This window comes from Gymnogyps californianus, chromosome 5, assembly GCF_018139145.2.
Source record: "Gymnogyps californianus isolate 813 chromosome 5, ASM1813914v2, whole genome shotgun sequence".
Lineage (NCBI taxonomy): Eukaryota > Metazoa > Chordata > Aves > Accipitriformes > Cathartidae > Gymnogyps > Gymnogyps californianus.
In genome coordinates, this window is record NC_059475.1 from 44,938,023 (window position 1) to 44,951,535 (window position 13,513).

A 13,513-nucleotide genomic window follows, 5' to 3' on the forward strand; every position below is an offset into this window, starting at 1 on the left:
TGCTGTATGAGCAAATTGGTACAGAGGTCCTTGAAATACTGTAAAAGGAAGATGTATACACAAGTTACAGGAGTCACAGACCAGCCTCCGCAAAGAGGGGAATAAAGTCAACATCACACGTATATAATGTCTTACCAAGGAACAGTCATATTCTGCAGAAATGTATTAGCATGTTTTTAATTCGTAATCAAATTGCAAGGTGAGACTTTCCCTCTAGGGTATAGCAGAGGAAAAAAACAAGATACAAACATTAGTGAATGCACAGCAATTGCACTAATACATAACTGTCAGTTACAAGGCATCTTTACCAGAAGGCAGGATACAAAGTGTTCACATTCAGGTTGTTTAATTAGAACAAGTAATGGTTACAATCATTAGAATAACATTATTTTCCATGGGTGCTTGAATGAGTTCCCTGCAGATCCCTCATGGCTGCATCATCTTCCAGGAACCAGGAATAAAAATATAGGCTCTCCAACTCCAAATGCACAGATTCTTAAAAACAGGGTATACCAAGTCTTATCCTTCTCTAGTGGGACCTGCAGTCCCTAGAGAACATGACTCTGTGTGAGCAAATGTGACAAGGAGTCAATCAATCAACGCAAGAAACACAGCTATAGTCAGGAAAAGAAACCAAAAGAACAGGTCTAGCTGCTTTGTGATTAAAAAACGTGTTCTTTCTTCCTACTGACCTGTCTACTTACTCTCCCTTCCACCCAGACCCACATGATGCTGTGACATGAAGATACATCTACATGCTTATGTTTCTGCTTCCACAGTTTCATTATGTTACAGGACCTGTAGGCACGTATCTGTCAGCACAGTAAAAAGGCACCAACCAACTTTCAGGTATAACGGAATTGACGGCAAGCTGGAGAATACAAGCCATATGCACAACAGGAGAAGAAGTTTTCAAGCTGTCAGAGGCACGGTGAAGGTCACTGTACCATGCAGGAATTTCTTTCATCCTCAGACAAGCAATCACATATACTTTCCTGAGAAATCCTTAGAAAGCTATTTCCCAACTGTTTTGGAAACTGCTCAACAGATGAAAGACTGACATTTTCAACTCCCAAACTTGCTGTCTTCATTGTATGTAAAGTCACTTCTATGAGACACCCAAGGTGTCCCAGTTTTGTCACTCAAAATGAGTACTCATCTTTGAGTAAGGTGAACTCAAAATCTTAACATGTAAGATAAAGAGGTAAAGAAAACTGCTACAAGATGTAGCCAGGAGTGAGTCACTAAGGCCAAAGATATTGATGTGGAAACCAGAGTAATGTTCAGATTCAGAGGATCTGGAAAGAAACGCAAATTAAGACCAATCTCACTGTCTGCCCTTTCAATTAGATAAGGTTGTTTCATCTGTGAGAGGTTGTAGGAAAAAAATTGAGTTCAGCTAGCCAAAAAACACTGACAGCAACAGAAAACCCAGACTGTGCGTTACATGAGCCTGCCTGATCTGCACAGAAACAGAGGTCCTTGAGAAAATGGAGCTTTCTATTCATTCCCAAAGAAATGATGATAGTCAGGACAAAGCTGGAAAGTGCAGCATAGAAGGAGAAGGGCACCAGGAACAGCATCTGCAAAGGCTGATTTAGTTTCCCATAGTTGGCATAACCACAGCAGGCTTGGTGACAGTGGCATCTTCCTCTTTCCATTGAGAAATGATAGTTTTCAGCTGTGTGTAGAATTGCACTCCCTGGAGGAAAGGAGACACACACGGATCAGATGTTTGGCCTTATGAATTCTTCAGGTCTGTACTAGTGGTGTATCAAACACTTTTTGCTTTATCTACACAGGGTTGAGTTTTCCTCTGTGGGAACCCTTCCTGTCAGCCTGTTCCTTTTACCAGTCCCCCAAAGATTCTGGTTCTGTGAGAAAGCTTGCTACTTAATTCTTGCTCCCTTCTCAAATCTCCTAAAAAAGGTTTGGTTTTTATATTTAAGAAAAAAAAAAAAGGAATTGGCTATTGTAACATGCATTATGGTGGCTGTGATCACTGGCTGATGTTCAGTTTCCTTGTTGAGATGGCTTCAAAGCCTCCTTATTAATGAGGTCTGATGACCACCTCCCCATTGCCATTTATAATGTGATTTATCACAATTCAACCCAATAGAGTGCTCTGAATCAGTAAGTTACCTGCTTGCCATAGAAATTGGTGTCCCCTCTGAAAGAAGCACGAGAGCCGGTGAAAGAGAACATGGGCAGAGGTACTGGGATTGGAACGTTGACACCCACCTAAACCAAAGGAAAGCTGCCATATTAATCACAAGAAGTAGCAGATTGCAGAGCACTCTCCAAAAGCTACCGCATTTTGTTTCCTTAAATCTGAGGCTGGATACTGTTGGCTGAGTAGTCACTGATTAGTCACTACAGCTGGATGGCCACCAACTGTAAATGGTGAGTACTAACAGCAACAATTCCAGCTTGAACATACCTGCCCCACATCTACTAAGTGAGAATATTTCCGAGCTGTGGCTCCGTTGGTGGTGAAGATTGCAGTTCCATTTCCATAGGGGTTATTGTTCACCATCTTAATGGCATCATCCAAAGTGTCTGCTTCCAGAACCACTAAGACGGGTCCAAAGATTTCCTCCTTGTAGCAAGTCATGTCTGGCTGCCAGGACAAACGGCAGAAAAAGCAGCTTGTATAAAGGATATAATAAACAGGATATAATAAAAATATCCTAGTAAATCGGATATAATGCTGCATGCTGCAAATGCTCAGGATATTCCTAGGATCACCCATCATACTGCATTGCCACAGGCCATCCTTCAGTCCTCCTTGCCTTTTCACCGTTTCCCATGCCCTGCCATCTATCTAGTCCACTAAAGAAGGTACCACTTTTCATCTCCAGAGCGCTTTCTGCTGTTACTGCCTGCCTAACCTCACTTACAGGTCTACTCTGACCAAGGCTGATTAAGACCGGGATCAATTCAGGATAATTTACTTCAGTTCTTGTTGACACAGTGCCTAGAACCTGCTATCCTTTCCAACTCAGTGTCCGGGATTTATGTCTGGTAGTTAGCAACATCTGACAAATACAAAAACACCAGTTGGAGAGTACTTATCACTCATAGCTAATACAGCAAACCACAAAACATTCATTTGACAAGTTGTAAGTTTTACATGGCTTACCATATTATTAACCACTGTATAAGAAAACTAAGAATCACAAAATCTCAGCAAAACTTTTACTTTTGAATACCTAACAATATTTATAACACATCACAGGAAAGTGAATTATTTTAAGATGTTTAATGAAAATAAAACAAGAAAATTCTGAGACAGATTAAAAGCCTGAATTATATAATAGCATAAAATCAATAAAATCCTAAGAATACAAAGTACAATAGCAGAATTACCAAGATTGGTTTGCTATCATGGAATCACTCACCAAAAGGCCCATGAGGAACTGAATACTTAAATATTAAGGAAATCATACCAGCTGATTGCATAAACATGAAAGAATGAATTTAGGTATGAAAACTCACATGGATGTGTACCTGGTAAAGAATATTCCCCCATAGTAGTGTCCATCTGTTGCACACCATGCATTATATTGAGAGCCTGACTCAACGAAGTTGTGAATATATTCAACAACAAAGAAATTTTGCACCTTATCCTATATTATTCTCGTGAAGATTTCCACAAATATTTAACTTTTGTTTCTGCAAGTCCTTAAATTGCAAACTGCAGGAACGTATAACGGACGAAGGAAAATTGCAAGTTTGGCTGTTCATCATACTCTTCCTTAGGCATCTGCTGCTGGCCATTACTACAGATAGTACACTATGCTCAATGGCCATGTAGTTTAACACAGTACAAACTGCCCATATCTTCTTTTAATTGGCTGCAATCCATTCAAGTTAAAATCATTAACCTCATTCAGAGTATGTTGCACTACTGCAAATTCTTTTATCACCTCCACAACAGCATTACAACGAGCACTTCACTAGAACTGTGCAAGGGAAGGCTGAGCCATTTATGGGCTTTCTACCTGGTGATTATTGATTACTGACTGATTTGGGTAACCCATTTTTCAACTGACCCTGCAATATACACCATCAAGCACTAGTTTTGGTCATCTTACCTTGACATTGGCAAGGATCGTTGGCCCAACAAAATTGCCATTTTCATAGCCCTTCACTTTGATATTACGTCCATCCAGAAGAAGGCTGGCACCTTCTTTTACTCCCTTCTCAATCAGATGGCAAACTCGTTCCTTAGCTTGGGGACTGATTAGAGGCCCTAGATCTGCTCCAGGCTGGTCTCCTGTGAAGAGGCAGAGACGCCAAGTTTTTAACCCTGACAGCTTCCTCTTCACAGGCATCATGGAGATAACTAAACTGGCAGGAAAAATCTGAAAATCCTGATGTTTCTGAGACACAGAATAGAGATTTGAGACATTAATGAAGAGGAGTAATAGCCTGCAACTCTCATAATCAACAAATAAGAGAAGTTGTAAGCATAAGCATAATTTTAGATCACCGGGAAGCCAAAATTCAACAACAGATTCTTCTCAGAAAGGAAACTTTTCCCCTTTGCAGGACTTTATTGAACATAAACAAAAGATAATTCTCCTAGAATTAGTAAGTCTAGTTTTTCCAAAGTACTTGTTTCCATTTTTCCTTTTTATTGCATGCTTACTACAAATTGGAAGCATCTCTAAGTGAGGTTGCTATATAAATGGTAGGTTTGAGTTAAACATAGGACATAACCTCAAAGCTCCAGTTAAAACAAGACCGATCCTGTAAACCATGCATCACAGTCATACTGCCAAGCCTTCCTACATACTCCTAACTCCAAGTCTAGGGCTGTGTTTCCCAATCCAGACAATCTGCTAGCTCTGACCCCTATACATCAAACCTATGGTGCCAATAGCTCCAAGGGACACACCGTAGTATGGCAGATACACCGACCTAAAAAGCTACAGTTATACAGAGGTGAAGTACCTCGTAAGAAATTATCACAGTCTGTACCTGCATTTACACGTAGATTTTTGGCTCTGTCCACAAGCTCTGGCAGCCATTTCTGAGCTTCTCCCACTAGAATTGCTGTAGACAGGGCCATGCAGCGTTGGCCAGCTGCTCCAAAAGCAGCTCCAACCAGCTGGTTCAAGGTGTTCTCTTTATTGGCATCAGGCATCACCACACCATGGTTCTTGGCTCCCTGAAATATAGCACATACACAGTCTCCCATTATTAACCACCCCAGCGCACTTCTTCTCTAGCTCTCTGGCAGAATCTTCGTATAGTAGCTATGACTCTGCTACCAACAGGCTGGCAAGAAGGGCAGCCTCATCACTTAACTATCAGTAGCAAAGTCAGCTTCTGCTGCTGAGTGGTGCGGTCTCTCTTAACATTCACAGGAGACAGAGGCAGTCTATGAGCTGAAGTGTGCTCCATTCAGAGGCATTACCATGTTGGCCTGGACTCTCTTGCCATTCCGGGATCCTCTCTCATAGATGTACTCGCCAGCCTGATTAGATCCCACAAAGCTGATTGCTCTGATATCCGGATGGTCACAAATGAAATTCACAGCTTCAAATAGGAAATAATACATTATAACTGTGGTGCACAAATGCTTCCCCCTGTTCCCATCCCCACAGTGCTAAATCTATGTATCTTTCCTCTTATTGAAATTCTTGCCTCTGTGTTTGCTACATCTGAGTTCGCCCACTGCCTGTCTATGCATCTCTCCACTAATTTCTCAGCACGTGTACTCCTGCCCCTGTCCTCATACACCTGGCTCTCTGCCATGTCTTCATGCTTTGGGCATTTCCCAAGGTGCCTGAGCGATACCGAAGCGAAGCTGCTGTTGTCAATTCATATCCTCAAGTTCTGAAGCTACTTGTGTGCTGTAAAAAATATCATGTTAGGAGCTAGAATACTGGCATCCACTGCGTATTCAGTGAAGCATTTAATTCTTGTTTAGGCTTCCTTGGGAAACCAAGATGATTTATCTACTTATTTCAGTTGGAGCTTAGGTTGCTAAATAGAATTTGAGCACTTACATGCCTCGGGAACCCTGACCCCAGCCCCCAGAATTTTGTCCACCATATCTCCTGAAAGATTTGGTGCACGATGGCAGAGAATCTCCCAGTGACCTCCCTTCACCTCTATCAAGAGGGCTGAAGCATCTGTCCAAACCTATCTAACAGCAGCAGTATCAGACTCTCCAAATGGTACCTCCACCGAACATACACCACAACAATTACACACTCCAGCCATCTCCCAAGAAGGGCTATTATTACCTTCATGTTGTCCATGGATGATATTCAGGGTCCCATCGGGGGCACCAGCATCCTGAAACAGCTTGGCAAGGAACATGAGTGCTCCTGGTACACGCTCAGATGGTTTCATCAAGAAGGTGTTTCCACAAACCATAGCCACGGGGAACATCCAAAGAGGAATCATGGCTGGGAAATTGAACGGTGCGATTCCAGCACACACGCCCAGAGGCAGACGGTAGGTGTAAGTGTCCATGTCTTTAGTGATGGAGGGCATGGTCTCTCCCAGTATGAGGGATGTCACACTGCAAGCATGTTCAACCACCTCTGCAGCAGAAAGGGCAATACGCCACTGGATGATCTGTTAACAATTAGTCCCCAAACTCCCTTCTGACCACTGCCTTGACCCAAGTCTTTCTTCCAGCCTCTTTTTCCCACAACTTAAAACTCATTGTGCTCTAGAAAATCCCTTTGCTCTGCCAAGCACCGTGAGCTCATTGTGAATGGATTCTCTCTTGAGTGCATTATATGTCATTGTGATAGAAGCACAGGCACAACAGCCCCACTAAAAGAAGCACAGGTATAGTATTATTGTACCACCTGGGACTCAACCTTAGACATCTGAACACAAGCAAGAAGTTCTTATCCCTTTACAGCAATTTGTAGTCACTCCTAGGAAAAGGAAGGATCTAACAACTTGGAAGTGATTTAAGGAAACTCTATCTAAGGGAACTTTTCAGGTTAGAGTTACAATTGCCTCTTTTCTTTCAGTAGGAGGCTATGAAGGGAGCTACATGTACAGACTCCCAGAGCAATCAGTTGCTCAGGAGACGTCCTCCCTTCCTATGGGTTCTCAAAGCCCCTTTTTTAACAGGAGGAGCCAGCAGCTTACGGAGGCCTCGGAACACATCTCCCTCAGCATCAGCCAGGGTCTTCCCTTGCTCAAAGGTGATGAGTTTTGAAATTTCTTTCTGAAAATGGAAAACATGAAGTTTATGAACGTTAGAAAAGTGCCTGCCCATGAAATAGGGTGCAGGGATAAGACAGTTTAACAGAGAGCTGAACATCACAATGAACAGATTGAGCAGAACCTGGAAAAGCCTACACTGATTGATTTGCTTCTTGTAGAAAAGAAGCCAATAAGCCACACAGGTGACATTTTAGAAAAAACAACTGTCAGTTGGCTTCTGCTCTACAGCTTTCAGGTGTCATACTACAGACACACCGAAAAAGCAATGAGGGAAATCCAAAGACATAGTAACATGCTTCTCCCACTTGTCTTTATCAACTGGCACATTCTCCATCTAGGCTGAAAGTTCCTCTTGTGGTCTTTTGGTAAAGGGACAAATGCAGAATAATATTCCCTAAGAAGCACTGCCCCTCTGTCCCCAATTGATTGAGAGTGCTTTGCTACACCTCTCAATGACAGTGTCTCAGTTGGCTTCTCAATCATGGCAACAACGCCTCATCAGGAACTCTGTAAACCCTGAGTCTCTCAATCTAATTCCTGAAGTCAACTGCAACGCATTCAGCAACAGCCATCACACACAGCCACGGTGTCTCACCAGATTGTCTTTGATGAGTTGTTGATAACGCAGCAAGATTTGCTGGCGACTCAAAACAGATGTTTCTGACCAGTTCCAAAAAGCCTTTTTGCAAGAAGCCACAGCTGCCTCCATCTCACTGGCTGTGGCTTTTGGTACACGGCCAACCACTTCATTTGTGGCCTGAAAGAAAAAACAAACTGCATCAAAACTCAACTTCTTCCATCTGTCCCTGCCAACCATTCAACTGTCCTTTCACACCACACACCCAATATCCTTGTTCTACAAGGAGCTGTACTTCTGAGGGGAGAGCACAAAAGAGACTCCTTCCTTGATGCACACAAAAGGCCTGGGCTACAACTGGAATAGTTCTGAAAACCTGCACTCCACACATCTCAAATTAGGCACCCAGAAAGCTGCAAACGCAGTGCTGATTTTCAAGTTGGAGTTGAAGTGACTTGTCTATCTTGAAGCTTCTAGAGAGTATAAGGCAAAGGTTTCTGTGGACTGTGGTCTTTTCCCTCTGCAACATCTTGGCTCATCTGCTGTCCCTCTTGCGCATTCAATGAGGCAAGGTTCCTTTGGAAAAAGCAGTACATGACTGTGCAACTGGCACTGACGTTAGTTTACCTAGACCACTAGGCCAAAGTAAGATTTTTACAAGCAACCTTAGTTATACAGTATTTTAACTTTAAAAACTTGTCTTTGCCAGTTTAACCTCCTTCTAATGCGCTCTGAAAAATTAAGTCTGTTTTGATATGACGAAAACATCAGGTACATCACTAAGAGAGAAACTACTCAAAACAAGAGAAAAAAAATTAAACAGGAACATTGGTCGCCACATAGAGACCAAATGAGCTTCATGAACATGGCTCGCTGCTTTGATCACTTCCACAAAGCAAATCAAAATAGGGCTTTACAGAGAAAAGTTTTAGAAACTGCTGTCCAAATTCTTGCTAGGGGGGTCAGAATTCTGAGTGCAACCTGAGTTCCATTTGTCTTTAGTGGAGGACTCAGACAAGTAGAAGTGCTGTTAATGAAAGATTATTTTGCACTGCATAGCATCCAACCTCTAAATTCACTGTGAATATTGTGGCTCACAGACAGATGCTCTCTGAAAGGAGAGGAGCTTCAGCTGTCAGGATTTTTTACCTTGGTCTGAGTGTGAAATCAGTCTCTATCAGGACTTTACATTCAGCTGGCATCAAATCTCACCCGGTTGATTTCACATACAGGGTAAAAGAAACCCTTCAGAAATGTGACATACTGATCACAGAGCCTTTCTATGAGCAAAAAAAATGTAAGTGGAGTTTAAGCTTCCTTTCTGGAGATCAGGGTTTTACTACACAGGGGAGATAAAGGAGGTCATCACTTTCCTAAGACTGACATTTCATGTGAAAAGGAAATTGAGAAGCAATTACACAGTGCTAAATCCATCTTAAGCTTCAAGTCTAAACCTTTCTCAAGAAATGTATGTACTTTCCCCTTTTGCCAAATGCTTGAACAGAGGCACAGACCCTTGTTGCACAGTGATTGCTAATATATAAGCTGAGACCGTTTCACGTACCGGGTTGTGGATATCAATCCATTCAGTAGTTTTGGACTCAACAAACTTCCCATCAATGAAGAGTTTGGTTGTTGGCTGTGGAGGACAAAACACTGGACAGTGAGTGATCTTTGTCTCAAGGTGCCTAAATACCAGTGTGCCTTATTACATGCAAGCCTTCGTCATTTAGTGCTATGCTGCCCACTAGAGAGTCTAGATCCAGTATGTACAGCAAGACCCAGCTAACTGCTTAGGCTGAAATTTTGCATGCTCTCTGCCCCATTTTTCTCTCACTTTGCACCAAACTGGCCAAAATTCTTTCTAAAAGCAGTTACAGAAAAACTACATTGCTATGCTTATGTTCAGAACTATTTCAATCTACTTAATCACCCAATGTTTCCTAAGTTAGAAAACTGAAAAACCTCAATTCATAAACGTTCAGAAGAAACAGTTAACAATTCACCTTGTGAGAATTCCATGTACCCAGTGCACACTGTGCTATGTGTTTCCTTCCCATCAAGCCACTAAGTAGGTTCATCTCTCCAGCTCATAGCTGCAGGCATAAAATTGGACTTTCCCTACTCCCCACTTGGTCCTGCAACTAAGAGCAAGAAACCTGTGTCTGCTGAGTTCACACTGAGTGTCCTGGCAGGCAGCACTGAAAACAGAACTTTCCAACTCAGATGCAGAGGACAGAAAAGGAAAGTTTGGAATAAGGAGTTCAGGTAAACGTAAGGCAGAAGGAAAAGCAGAGGTAGAAGCTGTAACTAGCACTGGATAGGCAACAAAACTGTATCACGCAAGAAAACTCATTGGGACTATATAAATTAAGAAACTAGAAACTAGGAGTTGATATTGGGAGGTAAGGAGAGAACTAGGAGAAAGCAAGAACCAGTTAATCATGCCACAAAACAGTGGCTTGGGGAGAACAGATAAGAGGAAGGGAAAACGGATCTGCTGTGTGAAGAACAGAAATGGGACAGATCAACAGAACTGGGATATAAACCCAAATATATCAGGAAACTCTGTGAAGAAACTAGGATGGGGAATTAGGACAGGGAGATGAGGATTGGGATGCTATCCAAGGTGTAATGAAGGGAAAGAGATCAGAGGAAGAATCAGGAATATAAATGGTGTTGGCTGGACAAGTAATGACAGTGAAAAGTGGATGAGAGTGAAAAAAGTGAACAGCAATGACAGTTGCAACAAGCTGAGAAAGCTTGGAGACAAGAAAGCTAGGATGAGAAGTGTAAAGTAAGGCTGTTTCATGGATAAGCAAGACCTAGTGATTTGGGAGGTGATACCAGGAGTGAATCAAAAATGAAAACTTGCAGATGATTAAGTAGCTGGAATTACACTTGGGAAAGAGAGGCAGAAGTCTGTGCCTGCAAAAACACAATCCCCTCTAGAACTTGGAAGGAAGCGCAGGAAATCTGAGTCCCTTGACTGAGTTTCCTGACTGTCAGAAAAGGTCTTCTAGTGCTGGTCTAAAGAATGAACTCCTACTGCTATCAGTCACTCCATTAGCCCAAGTGCCACGTATCTGCAGCGGACCTACAAGCTCCAGTGCTTTATGACCCATATGGACTTCAGTGCAATGGAATTTATGTTTTTTCAAATTGCTTAAAAGGGAGATCTAGAAAATTGCACAAAGAAAAAATATTTTAAGCAAGCCAGGAAATGCTGAATTAAGATTGATCACACTTTTTCCATAAGATCACCACCTTTTTTCTGTAGAGAATGAGCCTGCTGTGGGAACAAGGACTGCAATAAAGCAGACTATTTGGAGAATCACGATTTAGCTGTTTAGAACTTGCAGAATGTACAGCCAATGGATACCGGAAGAAAAAAAGGCACTATAACAGTTAAAGTTGTTCGATACTGCGCAAAGATCCTCTCTCTGCCATGAACAGATGATACGAGGCCAGTCCACGCAGCTTGAAAAAATCTTTTTTTCACACATTATCATTAGTCATATATTCCATATTCATTTTTGCTGATCTTATTGAGGAAATACTACACATGGTAAAAGAAATCTAAAAATCGGAAAAAAAATTGGCTGGTATACACGTAGCAAATGCACTCTAGTTAAGGAACACGGGAAAAAACAAATCAGGACGCGATTAAGTGAACTAACATATCACCCTTAGCTGTACCTGCTGAGCCAGGCAGGGCTCGCTACAAGAAGTAACGTGAGGCGATTCCTTGAGCGGCTACACCGCGCCCGGCGGAGGCAGCTGCCCAAGCGGGCACTTCGTGGCGCCGGAGTCAAACAAATCCGACATGGAACTTTTTTTCCTTCCTTCCTGCGGGGCACGGGAGCACTCCGTGCCCCGTGCACGGGCAGACCCAAATGTTTGTTCCAGAAATACCAACCCGGAGCCACGGGGAGGGGAGGGGAGCTGAGCTGAGCTGAGCTGAGCTGGCAGAAACGACCTTACAAGAGAAGACCCGAGGGAAGTCTTCGGCTGGCTGCAGAGGGAGCGGCGGCGCCCCGGGCTTTCCCGCGCCCTCACGCCGCCCGTGGCCTCTCCTCAGCCCGGGCGGGGCCGCCTCCCAGGCCCCGCGGCCCTCCCCGCCCGCCGGCTCCGCTCCGCGGGACGGACACTCACCACCGAGGAAGAGGAGAAGGAGGCGGCGGCTGAGGCGATCCAGGGGGCACCGGCTCTCCGCGACAGCTGGACGGGAGGGGAAGCACAGACCAGCCCGGTTCCTCAGGGCTCCCGACCGCCCCCGGCCCCCAGGTTCGCCCGCGGGTCCGGCTAGCACCCACCCACCCCCCGCCGCGGCGCCATCGGCTACTCCCCGCTCGGGACCGCCCCACCCACGGGGCCCCGGGGCCAGGTGGGCTTCGACCCCCCCCTCCGCCGCCCGCGCCGCGGCCCCCCCCGAGCCGCGGGAGCCGCTGTGGGGCCGGGGGCCGCCGCCTCACCCTCAGCGCCACGCGCCGCCGCCCGCCCCAGGCGCCGCGCGCCGCCGCTGCCGCCGCCGCCGCCATCCCGGCCGAGGGTCGCTGCACCGCTGTCCCCGACGGCGCCCCTCGCCCCGCCTCCGCCCGCCCGAGGCACCGCCCCCGCGCGCTCATTGGCCTCCCGCGCACTGGCGTCGCCCGCTCCGCGCCCACCTTCGGCGGGGCCCTCGCGGCCCGCAGCCAATCGCCGCCAGCAAGCCCGTTGCCCCCGCCCCCCCGCCCCTCCGCCCCCCGTGCTGGGCCGTGGATTGGCCGCGAGAGCTAAGCCGCCCACTGACCGTCAGAGCCCGGATCGGCCGAGCGCCGCCCCGCGGCGACGCCTCCTGGCGGCGGCGGCGAGAGCGACACGTGGGGCTCGGGGGCGGTGGGGGTGTTTGTTTTTCCTCTCCCTCACGAGCTCGGCCGCGAGGGCGGGGTCACGTGCCGGGGGGGGTGTGTCCCGCGAGCAGCGGCGACGTGTCACGTGAGGCGGGCAAGATGGCGGCTCCCGCGGACGGTAAGGCGCGAGGGCCGGGCAGTGCCGCTCCGCTCCGCTCCCCGCCCCGCCGGCGGGGCCTGGGGGTGCCTCACCCGTGCCTCACTCCCTCTCTGTTGCAGGCGGCGATCTGGAGGCCTCGCTGCTGAGCTTCGAGAAGCTGGATCGCGCCTCCCCGGACCTGTGGCCCGAGCAGCGTAAGTCCGGCGGGCCCGCGGCCGTCTGTCACCTTGGGGAGGGGGGAAAGCTCGCCCCGCCGCGGCGCGGTCCTTCCTCGGGCGGCGGCGCGGGCCGGGCGGGGGGGGGGTGGGGTGCCGCCGCCAGAGGCGCTCACCCCCCGCTGCCCGTCGTTTTGTCTTCCCAGTGCCCGGGGTTGCCGAGTTCGCCGCCTCCTTCAAAAGCGTGAGTGATCGCTACTTTGCCTTTCGCGTTTCCCCCCTTCCCGTGTGGTGGTAGATCTGCTGTTTCCTCTTGTGGGCTTTACATCTTTGTTCTATAAAACGTATCTCAGTTGTAACTTCAGTATGTGCTAGCATAATCCTTTTGGGTTTATTATCTCTTTTATTTTTTTTTCTTTATAGCTTATGCAACTTAATGTGAATGAGAATTACACCTTGGAGGAAATAAAAGGTTTTAAACTTTAGGAAATCCCACTTTTCATACTGACTTTGGCTTGTGAGTGGTAGTGTGCCGTTTTTAACTCTAAAAAGTCCAGGGAAAGCCAGAAAATAAGATTAAACA

General features: G+C 46.1%; 2 protein-coding genes across 2 annotated transcripts in view; one reads left to right on the plus strand and one right to left on the minus strand.

Moving 5' to 3' along the window:
* Positions 1-161: 161 nt before the first annotated feature.
* Positions 162-12,309, minus strand: ALDH6A1 (aldehyde dehydrogenase 6 family member A1). The gene is made up of 12 exons (XM_050897300.1): positions 12,259-12,309; positions 11,939-12,004; positions 9,348-9,422; positions 7,802-7,963; positions 7,129-7,207; positions 6,261-6,563; positions 5,426-5,547; positions 4,987-5,176; positions 4,098-4,279; positions 2,441-2,620; positions 2,143-2,241; positions 162-1,702 (listed from the first exon to the last, which is right to left on the minus strand). The coding sequence occupies exons 4-12, from the start codon at positions 7,913-7,915 to the stop codon at positions 1,598-1,600; spliced, it is 1,374 nt and encodes a 457-aa protein (XP_050753257.1). The 5' UTR covers positions 7,916-7,963; positions 9,348-9,422; positions 11,939-12,004; positions 12,259-12,309; the 3' UTR covers positions 162-1,597.
* A 465-nt stretch (positions 12,310-12,774) lies between these two features.
* LIN52 (lin-52 DREAM MuvB core complex component) overlaps positions 12,775-13,513 on the plus strand; it is a 46,775-nt gene continuing 46,036 nt past the window's right edge. The window contains exons 1-3 of the mRNA XM_050898151.1: positions 12,775-12,793; positions 12,895-12,969; positions 13,137-13,174. Of these exons, the coding sequence (XP_050754108.1) occupies positions 12,775-12,793; positions 12,895-12,969; positions 13,137-13,174 (132 nt within the window). The remainder of the gene's footprint in view (positions 12,794-12,894; positions 12,970-13,136; positions 13,175-13,513) is intronic.

Bases quoted from the DNA above. Each gene is read 5' to 3' on its own strand.
- ALDH6A1 (XM_050897300.1), bottom strand. From the start codon at position 7,915: ATGGAGGCAGCTGTGGCTTCTTGCAAAAAGGCTTTTTGGAACTGGTCA. The intron at 2,621-4,097 runs GTAAGATGACCA...TTGTCCTGGCAG, and splicing joins CGATCCTTGCCAATGTCAAG to CCAGACATGACTTGCTACAA. The intron at 2,242-2,440 runs GTATGTTCAAGC...CCTTTGGTTTAG, and splicing joins ACTTAGTAGATGTGGGGCAG to GTGGGTGTCAACGTTCCAAT.